This window comes from Oryx dammah, unplaced genomic scaffold, assembly GCF_014754425.2.
Source record: "Oryx dammah isolate SB20612 unplaced genomic scaffold, SCBI_Odam_1.1 HiC_scaffold_4, whole genome shotgun sequence".
In the NCBI taxonomy this organism is placed as follows: Eukaryota; Metazoa; Chordata; class Mammalia; order Artiodactyla; family Bovidae; genus Oryx; species Oryx dammah.
Window position 1 is genome coordinate 54,659,638 of NW_024070188.1, and position 21,395 is coordinate 54,681,032.

The following is a 21,395-nucleotide window of genomic DNA, read 5'->3' on the forward strand; positions in this document are numbered from 1 at the left end:
CATGTTTATTTGGGTTATCTCTGTTAGATTTTGATGTCATCTATTCATGAGCTTCATAAACTGAATTACATTCCTGTCTGTTTTTTTATATGTTACATACGAGTTTCAAACATTGAGAATGCTGTAAAAATTAATCAGTACTGAAATATTTTGTGGGAATTCTTTTATCATTTGTTTTCCTTTTATATACTTAATTAGCCTTGTCTAAGATTCCTTTTTATTTGCTTCCTTTCATTTCTTTTTGTTTATGTTTCAAATATCCCTTGCTTCCTATGGTATTCATTTTGTTTTACATTTTTTGTAATTACATGAATTAACTTTTAATTTGTTTACATTTTTTAATAATGGAAGTATTTAAGCTTAAAATTTGGCTTCAGTTTTTCCACATCCCATTGAATATAGCTCTCTGTGCTGTACAGTAGGACCTTGTTGTTTATCCATTCTCTGTATAAATAGTTTGCATCTGCTAATTCCAAACTCCCAGTTCATCCTTCCCACAATCCTCTTGTCTTTGGCAATCACAAATCCTTTCTCAGTGTCTGTGAGTCTGTTTCTGCTTGGTAGCTAAGTTTGTTTGTGTCATATTTTAGAATCTACATGTAAGTGACACCTTATGGTATCTGTCTCTTTCTGACTTATTACTTTACTTAGTATAATAATCTCTAGATCCATCTATGTTGCTGCAAATGGCATTATTTCATTCTTTGTTATGGCTGAGTATTATTCCATTGTGTATATATACCATATCTTCTTTATCCATTCATTTGTTGATGGACATTTAGTTTGAATACCTTTAGTCTTTTTCTTTGTTTTACTTAGATGATTCTTATTAGGTTTTTATTTTAAAGTAGTATATTTTTACCCCCAAAACACTTTTCCACCTTGTGATAGTCTCAGAAGGTTTATGAGTTAATTTGAAGATACTGATATGTGTTTCATCTTTTATTAGGTCTGGCACCTGGGTCCTGTCATTGTAAGCCTGGCTTCAGAGGGGTGAGCTGTGATCGCTGTGCCAGAGGTTACACTGGCTACCCAGACTGCACACCCTGTAACTGCAGTGGTGCAGGGAGCAGAAATGAGGACCCTTGTTTTGGACCCTGTAACTGCAAGGTACCTTGTTTACCCAAACAGTGTCCCATTGTTTAGAGCAAAGGTTATTTTCCTTAGTTTCTCTCTTATGTTTGTGCACATCAAGCAATTGGAGCTTCTGTAAATATCCAGTCTGTATTCTATGGTAGCACTCCTGTAAGTGTCTTTAGAATCAGGTCTGCTTCAGCAAGACACATGCCTTTTGTCTAAAAACTTACAAATACAGAAGAGAAGTCATCTTAAGAATGTGTTATTTTACAACAGAAACACATTTGCCCCCTTACCTATCTAGTCTGTTAATTTAAAAATATACAACACTAAAGCTAGCAACCCTTTAAAACTACTATACACTCAAATCTACTTTAATTTCATAACTTATCTAATTCTGAAAAGAATTCTCTCAAAGGTTTCATTCTATATTTTTAAATAATCTTCTGAAGTTTGAACCCAGATAGGTCTGAAAATACCATGTTCAAAATCTTCTATTTAATTACTAAAAAAATGTGAGATAATCTTCTGAAGTTTGAACCCAGATAGGTCTGAAAATACCATGTTCAAAATCTTCTATTTAATTACTAAAAAATGTGAGAAACCCTAGTAGAATTGATTACATGCTCAGTAATTCCTCCCAAGAGTACTTTCAGAGATGCAACTTTATTTATTGTACACACTCAAATAATAGGACATCATGCTATCACCAAGGGACACACTGTACCTGCAGCTTACACATAGAGGAAACATAGAAGCAAGTACAACTTTGAAGTTATAAAACTGATTTATATGCATTCATGCATTGCTTCAGTCATATCCAACTCTGTGTGACTTCATGGACAGCAGCCCACCAGGCTCCCCTCTCCAAGGGATTCGCCAGGCAGGAATACTGAGCGGGTTGCCATTTTCTTCTCCATAAAACTGGTTTACTTTACAGTAATCAGTTCCAAAACATTCAGATCAGACAATGTTAGCTATATTAGCTGAGAGAATAAACACTCCACTGAAAAAGTTAGAATCCCATACAAATATAAAAATAAATGTTACTTTTTTAAAGAAAAAGCATAGATGAAACTTTATTAAGAATATTTCCTTTATTAATTCATTATTCTTATCTGCTGCTGCTGTTTAGTCACTTCACTGGTGTCTGACTCTTTGCGACCCCATAGACTCTAGCCCACCAGGCTCCTCTGTCCATGGGAATTCTCCAGACAAGAATACTGGAGTGGGTTGCCATGCTCTCCTCCAGGCTCCAGGGGAATCTTCCCAACCCAGGGATCAAACCCAGGTCTCTTGTATTGCAGACGGATTCTTTACCATCTGAGCCTCTAGTGAAGCAGTCTTATCTAGACAACTATAAATTATAGACTGATAGTTGTTGTTTAAGTGTGCATATGTATACAAACATGAAACCTTAAAATAAGTAAACATTAGTATCCATGTTGAGAATACATTTGTTGGGACAAGAAGCTAAATATTGTAGTGAGTGAAGTTGCTCAGTCGTGTCTGACTCTTTGTGACCCCATGGACTGTAGCCTACCAGGCTCCTCAGTCCATGGAATTTCCAGGCTAGAGTGCTGGAGTGGGTTGCCACTTCCTTCTCCAGGGGATCGTCCCAACCCAGGGATCGAACCCGGGTCTCCTGCATTCCAGGCAGGTGCTTTACCATCTGAGCCACCAGAGAAGCCTGATGGCTAAAAATTGTATTAGTTATATAATTAAATATATGTTATATCCAGGGCTATTTAGATACCTATCTTGGAACACTGAAACAATAAAAGTCCTGTATACATCAACATGCAGAAAGTCTACAGTCTGTAGTAAAGAGTTGCCATGTGTTGAAAAATAGTAAATTAACTACATCTGGTATCTTTTAGTCTAATATCATCTGAGATGAAGACTTACTTGTAGATCAATACCAGAGTGGTCTGTGAGTGATCACTTGCTAACAGACACCACCTCTCTTGTGGTGTATATCTTTTGGCGTAATCCTAGAAGCATCTCTAATATTTACGAAATATATTTCCTGTACGTGCTTTATTCCTTTCCCAAAACTCCACAGAAATCTCTTAGCTTCATCACTTGCTCAAATAAAGGACAGGCACAGCTGAACTTAAAATGAAAGAGAAACCTTCTGAGTCTCTGGAGTATAGGAAATAAAACTGGAAAGAAAGGGAATGTTGTCATACACATACTATTCAGAGGGAAGATGCCTGGTATTTGCAAAGAAAGAGTAACAAATGAATGAAGGAGGCAGGCCCCATTCATTTTCTTTGATAAATATATCAGAAAGGCTAGAACAGGAGAGCTGTCATCATTAGCAGAGCTCCAAGGGAGAACTGCTCAAGCCACTGGCTGGGTCTCTGCCTGCCTAAGGGAGTGATTCCAATCCTAATAAGAAAAATGCCTCTTACAAAGTCACTTGAAGCTCTACATAGACAATTAGAATACAACAATAAACAGTCAGTAAGAAATCATAAAAGAGAATGAAAAATTAAATAAGTAGCATTATTAAAAGAGTTCCCTTCAACTATGTGATATTTTAAATAGATGACTATAAGCTCTTATAAACTAGAATGCTTTCTAGGATAAAAACGTGCAGAAAGCAAATCTCATAAGATATCTAAATAATTTTAGAAGTGTTGAATTTTATGCATGTTTCACAAAAACATCATTTGACATAGGATTGTCAGCTGATTATGCAAAACAACATGGATCAGAATGCTGTTTAATGCATGAAATGTTATTTAGAAGCTAAGTAGAGACTTAAATTCAAATAAGATGATATAAAAGCATTCATCTCCAAAATGTGTATTAACCAGTAAACATTTGCACATTTATTCTTTTTCACTGTAGTATATATTAGTTTTCCAAAATTTTTATTTAAAAAATACAATAAAGTTTGTGGACATTTTAAGAAATCACCTTGTTGTAAATTCTTGGGCCTAAATTTATTTCTAGTGTAAATTATAAATGACTAACATTCTATTTAAATGCAGTACTGACAAAAGTGGACACCTTATTCCCATTTCTTCCATTTCACATACAGGTATTCTGGATAAAATGGGGCAAAGAAATTTTCAATCATGTAGATTCAGGAAAGAAAGGGAATTTCCTAGATATTAGACCAAAGAAGGAAATCTGAGTTAAGCATGGTGCTGTTTAGTCGCTAAGTTGTGTTTGATTCTTTGTGACCCCAAGGACCGTAGACCATCAACCTCCTCTATCAGTGGGATTTCCCATGGCAAATACTGGAGCATATTGCCATTTCCTTCACTTAAGCACATGAAGTGAAGAGAAAGCATTAGTCACTCAGCGGTGTTTGACTCTTTGTGACTATAGCACCCAGGCTCCTCTGTCCATGGGGAATTCTCCAGGCAAGAATACTGAAGTGGGTAGCCATTTCCTTATCCAGGGGATCTTCCTTACCCAGCCATTGCACCCAGGTCTCTTTCATTTCAGGCAGATTCTTTACCATCTGAGCCACCAGGGAAGCCCATAAACTCAAACAAAACTATGCAGCTAAGGTCATGCCACTGGAGATAGGAGGCTGGTCTTAATGCTGAGATAGGGGTTCAAGTTTAGAGTTTTAATGGCTTCTTTAAACCTTGACACTAAGACTTGGACCCACTGAGGGAAACAGGAACTGAATTCATTTAAACTTGGACTCTAGAAATGCTCTCTAGCAGTCAACAAGCAGGCACTAGAAAATTACACCCAGAGGCTAGGCATATCAACCAGAAAACATTCTCTTTCCTTTGGGACTCTAGGTAGGTAAAAATTAGTGCACTGTCAAAACCCCAAATCTGTGTGCCACATGGAAATGGGGTCAATTTTAATCTCCCTTTATGTGCTAGAATTCTTCATGTCCAGCAAATGGTATTTCCACAGGAAGAAAGTATAGACTTAACTGACCATATGGTGAACTCACCATAAAGTAGTATGCTGCACAATAGGAAAATAACTGTAAGAGGAAATTGGAAGTCAGAAAGGTCAGAATATTCATAAACTAAAAACAAGAAAGAATCAGATAACCTGAAAAAATTGTACACACATAAAAATATTTTTTAAATTTAATAATGTAAGTCACAGAAATAAAATATGTAGAAAATGAATAGTCATAAAAATATGAGTAGAAGATAAAAGTGCAAAGAAAGAAAAATAGGGGAAAAAAACAAAAAAATAGGGTACTATATTAAAACAATAAGCAGGTTTGGAGAAAGATAATGTAATTTATTTCTAGAAATGAACAAAAAAATCAAATGTAGGCATTGAAATTTAAAATTCAGTGAATGGGTTGAACAAGAGGTTAGAAACTGTTGAATAGAGGATCAAAAATACAGAATGGAGTAAAATACTTATACATTGTCATAGGGAGGTAAAGAAATAAAAACATGAGATGCCAAGTGGCATGGTTGGTAGAATGATACAATTCAACCTAAGTTTAGCAGAAGTGGCCAAAGAAGATATTAGATGAAACTGGGGAGAAACAATATTCAAGAAATACTGGAGTAAAGAATTTAAGAAGATTATATATGCTCAGTTTGAAGAAGATAAAAAAAAAAGTCCATCACCAGTTTATAGTAGAATGCTTGCCCACCAGTCAAGGAAAAATATTAAAACCAGAGACAAACAATCAGTTTATTGTGAATTACCACCACCAGCAGTTCAGTTCAGTTACTCAGTAGTGTCTGACTCTTTGTGACCCCATGAATTGCAGCACACCAGGCTGCCCTGTCCATCACCAAACCCAAAGTTCACCCAAACTCCTGTCCATCGAGTTGGTGATGTCATCCAGCCATCTCATCCTCTGTTGTCCCCTTCTCCTTCTGCCCCCAATCCCTCCCAGCATCAGAGTCTTTTTCAATGAGTCAACTCTTTGCATGAGGAAGCCAAAGTATTGGAGTTTCAGCTTTAGCATCAGTCCTTCCAAAAAACACCCAGGACTGATCTTTAGAATGGATTGGTTGGATCTCATTGCAGGCCAAGGGACTCTCAAGAGTCTTCTCCAACACCACAGTTCAAAAGCATCAATTCTTCAGCGCTCAGCTTTCTTCACAGTCCAACTCTCACATCCACACATGACAACTGGAAAAACCATAGCCTTGACTAGATGGACCTTTGTTGGCAAAGTAATGTCTCTGTTTTTGAATATGCTATCTAGGTTGGTCATAACTTTCCTTCCAAAGAGTAAGCATCCCTTAATTTCATGGCTGCAATCACCATCTGCAGTGATTTTGGAGCCCCCCAAAATAAAGTCTGACACTGTTTCCACTGTTTCCCCATCTATTTCCCATGAAGTGATGGGGCCAGATGCCATGATCTTCGTTTTCTGAATGTTGAGCTTTAAGCCAACTTTTTCACTCTCCTCTTTCACTTTCAAGAGGCTTTTTAGCTCCTCTTCACTTTCTGCCATAAGGGTGGTATCATCTGCATATCTGAGGTTATTGATATTTCTCCTGGCAATCTTGATTCCAGCTTGTGCTTCTTCCAGCCCAGCGTTTCTCATGATGTACTCTGCATAGAAGTTAAATAAGCAGGGTGACAATATACAGCCTTGACGTACTCCTTTTCCTATTTGGAGCCAGTCTGTTGTTCCATGTCCAGTTCTAACTATTGCTTCCTGACCTGCATATAGGTTTCTCAAGAGGCAAGTCAGGTGGTCTGGTATTCCCATCTCTTTCAGAATTTTCCACAGTTTATTGTGATCCACACAGTCAAAGGCTTTGGCATAGTCAATAAAGCAGAAGTAGATATTTTTCTGGAACTCTCTTGCTTTTTTGATGATCCAGCAGATGTTGGCAATTTGATCGCTGGTTCCTCTGCCTTTTCTAAGACCAGCTTGAACATCTGGAAGTTCATGGTTCATGTATTGCTGAAGCCTGGCTTGGAGGATTTTGAGCATTACTTTACTAGCGTGTGAGATGAGTGCAATTGCGCAGTAGTTTGAGCATTCTTTGGCATTGGAATGAAAACTGACTTTTTCCAGTCCTGTGGCCACTGCTGAGTTTTCCAAATTTGCTGGCATATTGAGTGTAGCACTTTCACAGCATCATCTTCCAGGATTTGAAATAGCTCAACTGGAATTCTATCACCTCCACTAGCTTTGTTCATAGTGATGCTTCCTAAGGCCCACTTGACTTCACATTCCAGGATGTCTGACTCTACGTGAGTGATCACATCATCATGATTATCTGGGTCATGAAGATCTTTTTTGTACAGTTCTGTGTATTGCTGCCACCTCTTCTTAGTATCTTCTGCTTCTGTTAGGTCCCTACCTTTTCTCTCCTTTATCGAGCCCATCTTTGCATGAAATGTTCCCTTAGTATCTCTAATTTTCTTGAAGAGATCTCTAGTCTTTCCCATTCTATTGTTTTCCTCTATTTCTTTGCATTGATTGCTAAGGAAGGCTTTCTTTCTCTCCTTGCTATTCTTTGGAACTCTGCATTCAGATGCCTATATCTTTCCTTTTCTCCTTTGCTTTTCATTTCTCTTCTCTTCACTGCTATTTGTAAGCCCTCCTCAGACAGCCATTTTGCTTTTTTGCATTTCTTTTCCATGAGGCTGGTCTTGATCCCTGTCTCCCATAAAATGTCACGAACCTCTGTCCAGAGTTCATCAGGCACTATCAGATCTAGTCCCTTAAATCTATTTCTCATTTCCGCTGTATAATCATAAGGAATTTGATTTAGGTCATACATGAATGGTCTAGTGGTTTTCCCCACTTTCTTCAATTTAAGTCTGAATTTGGCAATAAGGAGTTCATGATCTGAGCCACAGTTAGCTCCCAGTCTTGTTTTTGCTGACTCCTTAGAGCTTCTCCATCTTTGGCTGCAGAGAATATAATCAATCTGATTTTGGTGTTGACCATCTGGTGATGTCCATGTGTAGAGTATTCTCTTGTGTTGTTGGAAGAGGGTGTTTGCTATGACCAGTGCGTTTTCTTGGCAAAATTCTGTTAGCCTTTTCCCTGCTTCATTCCGTGCTCCAAGGCCAAATTTGCCTGTTACTCCAGGTGTTTCTTGACTTCCTACTTTTGCATTCCGGTTCCCTATAATGAAAAGGACACCTTTTTTGGGTGTTAGTTCTAAAAGATCTTGTAGGTCTTGATAGAACCATTCAACTTCAGCTTCTTCAGCGGTACTGGTTGAGGCATAGACTTGGATTATTGTAATATTGAATTGTTTGCCTTGGAAACGAACAGAGATCATTCTGTCATTTTTGAGATTGCATCCAAGTACTTCATTTCAGACTCTCTTGTTGACCATGATGGCTACTCCATTTCTTCTAAGGGATTCCTGCCCACAGTGGTAGATATAATGGTCATTTGAGTTAAATTCACCCATTCCAGTCCATTTTAGTTTGCTGATTCCTAGAATGTTGACGTTCACCCTTGCCATCTCCTGTTTGACTACTTCCAATTGGCCTTGATTTATGGACCTAACATTCCAGGTTCCTATGCAATATTGTTCTTTACAGCATCGGACCTTGCTTCTATCACCAGGCACATCCACAACTGGGTATTGTTTTTGCTTTGGCTCCATCCCTTCATTCTTTCTGGAGTTATTTCTCCACTGATCTCCAGTAACATATTGGGCACCTACCAACCTGGGGAATTCCTCTTTCAGTATCCTATCATTTTGCCTTTCCATACTGTTCATGGGGTTCTCAAGGCAAGAATAATGATGTGGTTTGCCATTCCCTTCTCCAGTGGACCACATTCTGTCAGACCTGTCCACCATGACCTGCCCATTTTGGGTGGCCCCACACAGTATGGCTTAGTTTCATTGAGTTAGACAAGGCCGTGGTCCATGTGATTAGATTGACTAGTTTTCTGTGATTATGGTCTCAGTGTGTCTGCCCTCTGATGCCTCTCACAACACCTACCAGCTTACTTGGGTTTCTCTTACCTTGAACGTGCGGTCTCTCTTCACAGCTGCTCCTTACCTTGGTCTAGGGGTGTCTCCTCACAGCCTCACTGCCTGACCTTGAACGTGGAGTAGCTCCTTCTCGGCCCTCCTGCGCCTGCGCAGTCACTGCTTCTGGACATGGGGTTGCTGTTGGATGTGGGTTTGTTATTATACAAGCAGGAGTGTGCTGAACATCTTTCATATGCTTCTGTGTACATGTAGCATAAGATTCTTTAGGGTAAAAGTCTAGATACTGAGTTGCTGGCTGACAGGTTTTAAATACCTTTAATGATAATACTAGATAATGCCATATTGGCCTAAGTTTTGCTCCAAGAGACAAATATCAGTTTATTGTGAATGTTCAACACTAGCAGTTCAACTTCACTGAAAAAGCTTCTCAGTGACATATGTACTTTAGTCAAAGAATATTGAACCCAGAAGAGTTTCAGTGGGTTGAAGACTGTAAGAATCAGTCTGTGGAAAGCAGTAGAATTTCTGTACACTAGCAGTAGCCAATTAGGAAATGTAATAATAATTAGAATGGCAACAAAACAATGTGGTACTTAGGAATAAATGTTCTCAAGTAGAGGTATTTTTAAAAAGATTATTGAAGATCATAAAGTAATATTTAAAATGGGGAGATCGCTGCTAATTAAGTGCTGGTAAAAATCTGGGGAAATAAAAGTGTTCACCATTGCCCTTATTAGAATGAATTAGGGACTTCTTGGTGGTCCAGTGGCTAAGACTCCGCACTCCCAATGCAGGGGGCCCAGATTTATTCTGTGAGGAGGCAACCCACTCTGGTATTCATGTCTGGACAATCCATATGGGCAGAGGAGCCTTGCAGCCAAGAGTGCATGCGGTCACAAAGAGTTGGATACCACTGAGCAACTGAGCATAGCACAGCAAGGAACTAGGTCCCACATGCTACAGTGAAGAGGATGAAGATCCCACATGGCACAGCTTAGACCCAGTACAGCCAAAGAAGTAAATAAATATTTTAAAAAATTAGGATGAAGTAGTATCAAAACTTAGGCCAATCTGGCATTATCTAGTATTATCATTAAAGGTATTTAAAACCTGTCAGCCCACAACTCAGTATCTAGATATTTACCCTAAAGAATCTTACGCTGCATGTGCAAAGAAGCACATGAAAAATGTTCAGCACACTCCTGCTTGTTGTTATGTAAATTAGGAAAAATCTAAATATCCATAGATAAGAAAAATAAATTGTGATATATTCATATAATCTGATACAAGAAACGAGTGAAATAGGTCTTACATGTAAAAACATTGATAAATTTCAGATGAAGTGAAGAAAATAAATGCCGTTATCATTTATGTAAAAATGTAAAACATAAAAAATCTATGAATACACAAATAGAAATTTAAAACTTTTAAATACACTGATATGACATGTACTAATTTCAGCAAGACAAGGCTCAAAGCTTTCCCTTCTGGCCTCTTACTACATCCTCCTCCTCTCCTAGTGTCTTCCTCTCCCAAAATCTACTTCATCTTTCATATCGTAGCCTGCCTCTTATTCTTTCAGAAGTATATTACTTAACTTGGGCTCTTGTTGGATTTTTATTTGATGTTTTTTTGACTATATTTACACCCACATTCCTCAGAGAAAGTGGTCTGCAATTTTCTTTTTTAGTAGTATCTTTGTCTGGTTTTGATGTCAGGGTGATGGTGGCTTCATAGAATAAATTTGGAAGTGTTTACTCCTCTTCAACTTTTTGGAACAGTTTGAGAAGGATAAATTCTTTATTGTAAATTTGGTAGGATTTCTCAATGAGGCTGTCCAATTCTGAATTCTTGTTTGGAGAGAGGTGTTTTGTTTTTTGTTTTTTTTTTTAATACAGATTCTATTCTTCTTCTAGTGATGATCTGTTCAAGTTAACTATTTCTTCTTGACTCAGTTTTGACAAGCTGTATGTTTCAAAACCTTGTCCATTTCTGCAATTTGTTAGCATAAAACTGTTCAAACTGGAAAAGGAAAGGACAACCCACTCCAGTATTCTTGCCTGAAGAATTCCATAGACAAAGTAACCCGGTGGGCTACAGTCCATGGAGCTGCAAACAGTCAGACATGACTGAGTGACTAACAGTTTCACAACTGTTCATAGTATTCTCTTATGACTTTGTTGAGCATTTTTTGTATCTATGTTCATCAGTGATATTTGCCTGTAACTTTCTTTTTGTGGTATCTTTACCTGGTTTTGGTATTGGAGTGATTGTGGGGCTGGGGTTGGGGAATTGTAACTGCAGGAAATGAGGTAGCTGTGCTGCTGCCTAGGATCTGGCTGCCTCTGTGGTAGACATCTTCTGGGACCTGTCTACTTCAGATCTAGTGCTAAGCTGAGTGAGCTTAGCAGAGTGCTAAGCGGAGTGAGTAGAGCTCATGTATTCTTGCTGGAAAACCAGTCACTGAATACTCCTGCCCAGAGCCTCTCTGCCCAGATTTAGCACTTGGCCACTGTGTTCCTGTGGCACTAGCTGGTGCATGCATTGACAACGGTCATCTCAGCTCTGCCCAGATCACACCCCAGGTGCCCTGGTCTGGCTCTGCATAAGTAGACTGAATCATTGCCTTGTTCTTGCATCAGGCTGTAGTGTGGAGTTGAGTGGAGCTGGGGCATTCACCCCTTCAGATTGGGAAGTGCAGCAAAGTGGCAGCCACCATTGCAAACCTCTCTCTTCACTAACTGTTAGCAAGCCAATTCTCCTCACCAGTAGAGTCAAGGTTTCCACAGCCCATCTGTCTTAGCAGATTTTCCAGCAGGCAAGGGGGCTTGTATCCTCCATGCAGGACCCCAGGGCTGAGATGCACAGAGTGAATCAATCTGCTTTCTCCCCAAGGTGAGAGCCACAAGTGTGGCCCTTCTCTTTCTTCCAGATCTCTCCAAGGGGACCAGGTTCTGACCTGATGCCTTTTTTTCCCCCCACTCTATCTGATTATGTGGAGGTCTTTCTTACAGTTTTGGTTGTATAAGAGATCTTCTGCTGATTTCTCATCAGTTTTCTTGTGAGAATTGTTCTGCATGTAGATATATTTTTGATGAGTTTGTGGTGAGCTCCATGTCTACCTATTCCACCACTTTGATCCCATTTCAGATATTTAACTTATCAGTTTTTTGGGGGTGGATGGGGCATTCATGTATACTCTTTTTTTTAATTGTCTGATTTTCTGGTTTTCAACTATTCTAGAGTTCCTAGAATAAATAGTAGCTGATCTTATGCTTGAAAAAAAAAAAAAAACTTGCTCTCTTTAACTACCAGTAATAGTCATTAGCTTTTAGGGGTACTTACAGTCTTGCCTGGAATCTCATGGACAGAGGAGCCTGGGAGGCTGTAGTCCATGGGCTCACAAAGAGTTGGACACTACTGAGTGACTGAACATAGCTGAAATACACAAGGGAAAATATTCATATTTTTAACTTCTAGGTTGTGGGTAATGGATAGTTATCATATGTACTTTTCTAATGCTTTGAAGTAATTCTAGATTTAAAGTTTCTCTAATTGAAAGGAAAAAAAGGATTTCCTAATTTAAAAAGATATAAAAGCAATTTTTAGCTTAATACAATATCAACTACTGTAATGTCTACACATAAGATTTTCTGTTATATCCTTGTTTAGATAATGATATTACTGAACACCATCCTAATTATATTTAAAAATATGAAAGCAATGCAACTCAAGACACAAAAATATTTACTAATTTTATGTATTATTAAAATGTTTAAAATGTCTCTCCTGGTAAATTACAAGAGACAAGCCAATTTCAAATATATGACAAGTCAATTAAATTTAAATGCTCTTCTGACTCTTGGCGTTTATTTTAAGTACTACATGCTAAAATTTGACTCTTTTGAAGTTTAGTATCATATTTTCTATTCAAAGTGAATTGAGTTGCAGGCTCTGATAAATAATGTAATTGGACCTTGATCTGGGTAGAAACGTGCTTTTATTTTTATCAAAGTCATAATAGACAAATAGTGAAGTAAAAGACTGGAAATTAAAGTCTATATTTTTATCTTGTTTTGCTTTTTTTTTGCCTGCACTTTTCGTTAACTTCTTACTGGCACACAAAGTGATGTGATCTGACATTGATTTACCTCTCCAGAATATTCTTGAGCTTCAGCCTCTGTCTTCTAGCCCTGCTTAAATTTCTTGAGTCACCAAGCTCTTTTTAACTCTGGAATTTTACAGATTCTATTCAGACTGCTTGGAAAACCTCACTCTGACCTTTTCCCTTTGCTTACCTAGGCAGTTTTCAAGGCTCAGTTCAATTTCTCATTAAACTATCCATTATCCCCCAGTGAAAATTATTCTTCTGCCATAGTCACTTGTCATCGTTTTCCTTGATTATCTTTTCACAATTTGCAATCCATTTAACATCTATTATACCTCTGCGATGACATAAATTCTATGTATTTTCTTCATCATTAAAATATAAGATAACACAGTGGCTCATACATAAAAAAGAAGGAAAGGAGAAAACTAAAAAGAAGTGTGAAGCTTTGACAGTTGCTTAAACTGATTCATATTTCTTAATCCATAAAATGATATTGAGTCTTTCTTGCCTAATTCTCTATAGTTGTAATTGTAACATTGAAACCCTATACAAAATACAAAGTATAAAGATAAATGCCTGCTGGTTTATCTCTTGTTTATATATTTTTATAAGTCGAGATAAGTTTCCATTCTTTTCCCCAATGGGATTTTTAAAGTGTATGCTAGTATTTTTGTCTGGATTTCCCACCTCTTTTCCATTTATGTACAGGAATGTTTATCTTACTTTCTTGTTAGGTTCAAACCCAGGACATTTTTACAAAAGGCATTCAGTTTATATATTTGATCCCAAATCTAAATTACAAATGTAAAATTTTTAGCATAAGAAGTCTATGCCATAATTTGTCTTCTGTGACAATTACAGTTCAAAACTATTACGTTAATTGTTTTTTTATATTGAAAGTTAAGGTTGTAAAAAATTGAGAACTAATTTTCATTGATTTTTGTCTCTTTGTCTAACCTACCAAGTATTATTTAGCCTTAGAACAGTGTATTTAAAGAGTAAACACTCAACAAATACTGCTAATTATCTAATTATCCTTCTTTTGTTAACTTATTTTAATACTAGGATGCATTAGAATGAAGGCCATAACAGAGGGAAAGCTTTAATTGACTACAAACACCCCAACCAACAGTCATGGCTACAAATTTTTCTGAAGAAATTATCACAAAAAAAAATAACTTAAATGTCACTGGAGATATTCCTGGTGACTTCGTCAATAGAATTCCCAGTTGGCTAACAATCACAGATAAACATGTACTGTTGAAGTTGTCCTTAATTTGTAAGAAGGTAACTTCATGAGAAAGAATACTGAGAAACTATTATGACTCTCTTTCTCTAGAGAGAAACTGTGCTGAGGAAACTATAGCAAAAAGAAAACTGATGTCAACCCAACAGTCTCTAACTCAAGAAAAAGGGATCTAGTTGTATTTTTCTAATTCAACTTTATTTTTAGGAAAAAAAGAGTACTAAATAAAAAGGGACAGTTATTACATACTTTTTGTAGGGTAGGTCACAAAATATCTAATTAGATACTTAGCTAAATATGTTCAACAGAAATATGTATGTAAAGCATATATTTCTCCCTAAGGAGATGAAAATTTATTCTTGAGGGACAAAAATATATCCATTTTATGTATAAGGCAAACATATTCACGCAGTGCATTAACACATACAGTATATCTGAAGAATTAAAATTTCATTGTGGTGATGATTAGAACAAAATGACTAAGAGGTTCCTTAGGGACAAGGTAATGAAAACTAGATTGAGAATCATGGGTCTGAAGTGAGAGTTTTTATTATCAAAATATGTAAGAGAATAAAAATATATGCTATGTGGATTAATTTTTGACAGTGAAAAAATAATTGACTATTATTAGTTCCTGTTTAATTTTTCTTAATATAATGAACTGGAATAATGCTTTAGAAATGAAAAAGGTAGAATATTTGCTTTTAGGACAATAAGATGATATGAGGAAATGTTAGTTTCTGGAGTGAAAGTCTGGAGCACTCTGAAAATTAAATGTGGAACATTTTGGAAATTACCTAGTTTATAAGCCTATGTGTAAAAAAAATCACCATTAAACTTGGAAATTAGAATACTATTGAACTCTAAATAAATAAAATATTAAAATTACTGGATTGATGAGAGCTGCACATTTGAAATGACAAGACACTAGAAAAATACTTTTAACATTTTAATTAAATTATATGCTAATAACTCTTTTTAAAGTAGATCAGTATAGAGAGCTAAAAGAGAGAAATCTCATAATGACTAAATTAGTATTTGAGCTAAAAGTCATAGACTCTTACCATCATTATCAGGTATTTAGGATCAATTATTTTCACATCCATGCTTTAGAGACTGAGTTAGATGGTGACACATAAGAAGATATGGTATTTGTCCTTGAAAAGCTCAATAATATAAGTGGCAAAAAAAGAACATAAATGATGGTTTTATTGTTTGGACTGATTGACTTAAAAAAAAAAAAACCTACGTAGACATTCTTACATCTGTAAACATTCTAAGTAAAGAGAACAGTGCTGCAGTGGCCCGTTTTAATCTGATGATACAAATCTTAGGATATATTACATTTTTTTCTTTCAAGCTTGTGGCTTTTCTGTCTTATTTTTCCTTCAGTAGGTTGGAAAACTTTGGTCATAAATCTAGTGTCAGATGCAGAGCATGTACTCAATACCCCTCTCAAGACAGTAATTCCCTTGTGCTTTGTATTGTACTTACTGGTCCATGTTCTTACTCCTTTGCTGTAATTCTCTTGAGGACATTTTTTATATTTTCTTTGGCATTTCATATAATGCCTTGTATGTAGTGTGTCAGCTATGATTTGATGAATGAGTGAGTAATAACAGAGAATAAAGGAACAGTGAGAAGTGATATACAGATCATTTATTAATAATTTAATATTGATAGCAAAGGAAATTAAAATGCTCAAAGAACCTACCCATAAAGCAGATAGTTCATTCTCAAGTTGAAAATGAATTAGGAATACAATCAGGGGTTGCTTCATAGATGATAGTTGTTGATTATTCCTAGAGAAATTTTGAAAAAGCAGTTACGTACCTGGGAACACATAACAAGAATTGAGCCCCAAGCTTCGAAGATCACGTGTATTAGAAAACTACTAAGAAGTGGATAACCTCTGTCTCTGTGAGGTGTAATAAAAGTCCTGGAGCACCATGCTTCTATGTTTGAATTGTGCCACTCTAAAGTATATTAAATATCAAACTGTAATGTTCTCTAGTAAGCACTGTTTTAAAACTAGTATCTTTTTAAAGAAAATTCTGGAGTCCTTAAATAAGAAATTACTTAGATATGCACTCTCTTAAGGGAGATTAGAAAGCTAAAAAGGAAGTAGAATCTGATGTAATAATTAAGTCTATACATATCAGAAAGCAGAGTGCTAGTGAGGAGCTAAAAAGATGTTCTCCCTGATTCATTATTTTCTTAACAGCATCAAGAGGCTCTTTAATCAGTCTGTAAGAACACACATATAAGAATTATTATATCCACCAATGGATCAAATTGCCAACATCCACTGGATCATAGAAAAAGCAAGAGATTTCCAGAAAAGCATTTACTTCTGCTTTATTGACTATGCCAAAGCCTTGACTGTGTGGATCACAACAAACTGTGAAAAATTCTTAAAGAGATGGGAATACCAGACCACCTGACGAGCCTTCTGAGAAATCTGTATGCAGGTCAAGAAGCAACAGTTAGAACCAGACATGGAACCACAGACTGGTTCCAAATTGGGAAAGGAGTATGGCAAGGCTGTATATTGTCACCCTGTTTATTTAACTTATATGCATAGTTCACTTCAGTTCAGTTCAGTCGCTCAGTTGTGTCCAACTCTTTGCGACCCCATGAATTGCAGCACGCCAGGCCTCCCTGTCCATCACCAACTCCCAGAGTTCACTCAGACTCACGTCCATCGAGTCGGTGATGCCATCCAGCCATCTCATCCTCTGTCATCCTCTTCTCCTCCTGCCCCCAATCCCTCCCAGCATCAGAGTGTCTTCCAATGAGTCAACTCTTCTCATGAGGTGGCCAAAGTACTGGAGTTTCAGCTTTAGCATCATTCCTTCCAAAGAAATCCTAGGGCTGATCTCCTTTAGAATGGACTGGTTGGATCTCCTTGCAGTTCAAGGGACTCTCAAGAGTCTTCTCCAACACCACATTTCAAAAGCGTCAATTCTTTGGCACTCAGCCTTCTTCACAGTCCAACTCTCACATCCATACATGACTACTGGAAAAACCATAGCATAGTACATCATGTGAAATGCTGAACTGGATGAAGCACAAGCTGCAATCAAGATTGCCGGGAGAAATATCAATAACCTCAGATATGCAGATGACACCACCCTTATGGCAGAAAGTGAAGAGGAACTAAAGAGCCTCTTGATGAAAGTGAAAAAGAAGAGTGAAAAAGGTGGCTTAAAGCTCAACATTCAGAAAACTAGGATCATGGCATCCGGTCCTATTACTTCATAGCAAATAGATGGGGAAACAATGGCAACAGTGAAAGATTTTATTTTCTTGGGCTCCAAAATCACTGCAGATGGTGATTGCAGCCATGAAATTAAAAGATGCTTGCTCCTTGGAAGAAAAGCTATGACCAGCCTAGATAGCAATATTAAAAAGCAGAGACATTACTTTGCTGACAAAAGTCCTTCTAGTCAAGGCTGTGGTTTTTTCCAGTAGTCATGTATGGATGTGAAAGTTGGACCATAGAGAAAGCTAAATGCCGAAGAATTGATGCTTTTGAACTGTGGTGTTGGACAAGATTCTTGAGAGTCCCTTCGAATGCAAGGAGGTCCAACCAGTCCATCCTAAAAGAAATCAGTCCTGAGTATTCATTGGAAAGACTGATGCTGAAGCTGAAACTCCAATACTTTGGCCATGTGATGCAGAGAACTGACTCACTGGAAAAGATCCTGATGCTGGGAAAGACTGAAGGCACGAGGAGAAGGGGATGACAGAGAATGAGATGTTTGGATGGCATCATGGAGTCAATGGACATGATTTTGAACAAGCTCTGGGAGTTGGTAAAGGACAGGGAAACCTGGCGTGCTGCAGTCCATGGGGTCGCAAAGAGTCTGACATGACTGAGCAACTCAGCTGAACTGATAATTACCATATTTAGTATTGACTTAATATTCAACTGTAGTAGAGATTGAGAAAAATCAGAACCAAGGACTTTTCTGTTGAGTGATTCTGACTCAGTCGATTAGGAACTACACTCAATAAAGAAAAAATATGATATAGACTCAGGACTAAAAATGAAGAAGTCTAGAAACTTAAAGTTGTGGTTTCAAGCTGGTGTACTATGCAATAATATATAAGGTACATGCAGAGTTAGATCTGATAATTGTTTTCAAGTGAGTTGAAATGAATTGAGTGTAGGATTCAGTGAAGTGAATTAGTGTACAGATTTAGAAACTGTAGCAGGATCTAAGGTATTTTCCTCAAGATTTGTCACAATAAACAAAGTAAAACTAACAGTTGGTTAACCTGTTTTTATAGGTATAGATATCCTACTATACTTACTATGTTGTGTTGGTAAAGACCACACTCATTTTGAATGATTCACTAGAAAGATTCATAACTTTGAAAAGCTGTATAGTCATGGTTTATTAAAGTAAAAAAGGGGATTAGTGGTCCAGTGGTTAAGACTCCACACTTTCAATTCAGGGGGCACAGGTTCAATCCCTGGTTGGGAAACTAAGATCCCAGCTGTGCACAGTGCGGACAAAAAAATAAAAAAGATAAAGTGAGAAGAATACAAGTCAAAATCCTGTATCCTTTTGTATGCAACAACAGGTGCATAGAGAATCAAGGAGAGACCAAGCACAAACTTCCAGTTATCCTTTCCCAGTAGAATCATACGGAGAGTGGTTAATTCTAACAACACTGTTTTACAATACAAATGAATTATTATCAACCAGGAAAACTCACTGAAGTCTTAGTGTTCAAGGTGTGTATTGGAGGTCAAATTAAGTAGATATGGAGTACTCATATGACCGACTTTGTCTACTCAGTCTCAACTACCCCTAGGTCAAACTGATAATGGCAAGGACCCCACATAAACAAAACGAGGCATTTACCATCAATCATATCATTAGCATAAAATATCTCATATGACTCCTGGTTTCAGTTATACAAAGACATTCTTATCAGGCAAGATATTCTAAGGGTTTAGTGGTTATGTCCCAGGAGCTGGTCTCAATTTAGAATGTGCAAGGTTTGAATACTCTAAGATCATTGAATTAATCCTTTACTGCACCTTATGATATTGAAAAGTTTCTTTGTTCTAGTGTCTCATGTTATGGATACTTTACTTACTATTGCCAGGTTAAACACCTCAAGTAGAGTTGTGTTGATTTATCTCCTACTGAATACTTTTAATGACTTTCCATCAATTCCTATGGGATAAGATCCGATCTCTTAAAGGTTTATTACATGAAGTTAGGGGCCCTGGAACCCAAGCACCAAATTAAGATCCTAGCATAAGGGAAATATTCAATATAGTTTTTTAAAGATTAAATACTGAATGAAACTTCTAAGCTTTGAATTATTTCTTTTTCCTATTATGTTTGCTAATGAGGTCTCTCTTCTATCCCCTCCATTGGGATGAATTTTTAAACCATGCTTGAAGGCTTAGGTCAAATTCCACTCTTGTCATAAAGCCTCCTCAAGCCTTCATAGCAGAAACCAGCCCTTTATCCTCTGTGTTCTTATAATTTATTTCTGATATCTTCTTTTCATGTTCTACCTTGCATTATGTTGATTGTAAATGTATCTTTTTACTCAACTCTAGATGTTGGCTTTTAAAAACAGAGATCTTGACTTATTCATCTTTATAGTACCTAGAATTTCTACTATAATGTGATGCTTTGGTTTATTAAATTGAATATTGCAATTATTTAATCATTACTTTTCAAGGTCATATTGCTAGGCTAAAATATAACTAACAAAAATGTAACTAATGTTTAAAAGTTTCTAATTGTTAGGCTCAGTATGAATCTCAGAAAAGTGGTATTACAAGCTTTCAAATTAGAGTAAATGAAAGTAAATTAGACCAAGCACATAAGAACACAGTGTACAGAACAGCTGTACTGTGTCCTTAATAGAATAAGCTAAATTATCATTATTGATATGTTTCATCTTTCCTGCCTTTGTCCTCTTCTGAAGATGCTCTCAGGTTCAGGATTTTGGGGATATATTTTCCATCTTAGGTCTGAAATTAGTTTGATTAGTTTTGTTGACATCTATCATCTCAAAATATCTGAAATTTACCTTAGAAATAGTAATAATACTGGCAGGAATATCAGTGCAAAAATTAAATTTGTGTGCATATTGGGAGGGTAAAGTTTGACATGTAAAACATGTCTAGAGACACTCTTTTGTTTAGGCTCCTGGCGATGTAGAAATGGTTGAGATGGTAAGGAACACATAGAAATCAAGCCCAAAACTTAGTTCAAATATATTATTCTCTTGGATATCAGAATATCTTTGTTTTTTATTTTTATAAATTTCTCTATTTTTCATGCTGTTCTTCTTTTATCTTTCCCCCTATATTCTCACATTTTCATTGCCCTATCTTCTGCCCAATCTTTATTCAAACATGTTTTTATGAAACGTCTACTAGGTGCACAGCACTTCACCAAGAGATTTATTTAAACTTAATAAAGTTTTATTAAGCTAGTATTCAGTGTTGTACCAGAAACACTTCCATTTTGGGGTATAACAAAGGCAGGTAAGACAGGGTTCTACATCTGAATAGATTATGGTATGGCTGGAGTGAATGATCTTAGAAGATATCACAGTACTTTTCTGTGGTTATTATGGACGAATGACAGAAGTCTATGGGAACACATTTGAGAAAGAAGTTAGTTTTCTAAGGAAAAGGAAAATTTCAGAATTGAAGTAATAAGAGAATTCAAGGAAGAGGGAAAATGTGGGGCAAATTCATACATGGGGACTACTATGAATCTATCTCCTGAAAAGCAGGGAACTTTCATATAGAAAACATTAGTCAAGATTAACCATTCTTTAACTGAGAGATTATAGCCTTCCCAGTCTTTCGTCATGTAGTCAACTTTCTCCAGCTTGAGTTCCATGTATAAACAAATAATTTTTCAGTATCCTGGGTCTAGAATTAATGAAGCCAATCCAGAGAGTAGTCACCAAATGAGAATAATTTTTTCCCCATAGTGGTACTCTATGATTAACTGACTATACCAGTGTTAAAGGAAACACTGTGAAAATTAACTAGGGAAAACTTTCTTTCTTTCCTACTGTATCT

The 21,395-nt window shown here is 36.8% G+C and overlaps 1 protein-coding gene across 2 annotated transcripts in view; it reads left to right on the plus strand.

The window, feature by feature from the left end:
• LAMA2 (laminin subunit alpha 2) overlaps positions 1-21,395 on the plus strand; it is a 676,446-nt gene that overhangs the window by 277,118 nt on the left and 377,933 nt on the right. For both annotated transcript variants that reach the window (XM_040238873.1, XM_040238874.1), the window contains exon 10: positions 950-1,110. In XM_040238873.1, the coding sequence (XP_040094807.1) occupies positions 950-1,110 (161 nt within the window). The remainder of the gene's footprint in view (positions 1-949; positions 1,111-21,395) is intronic.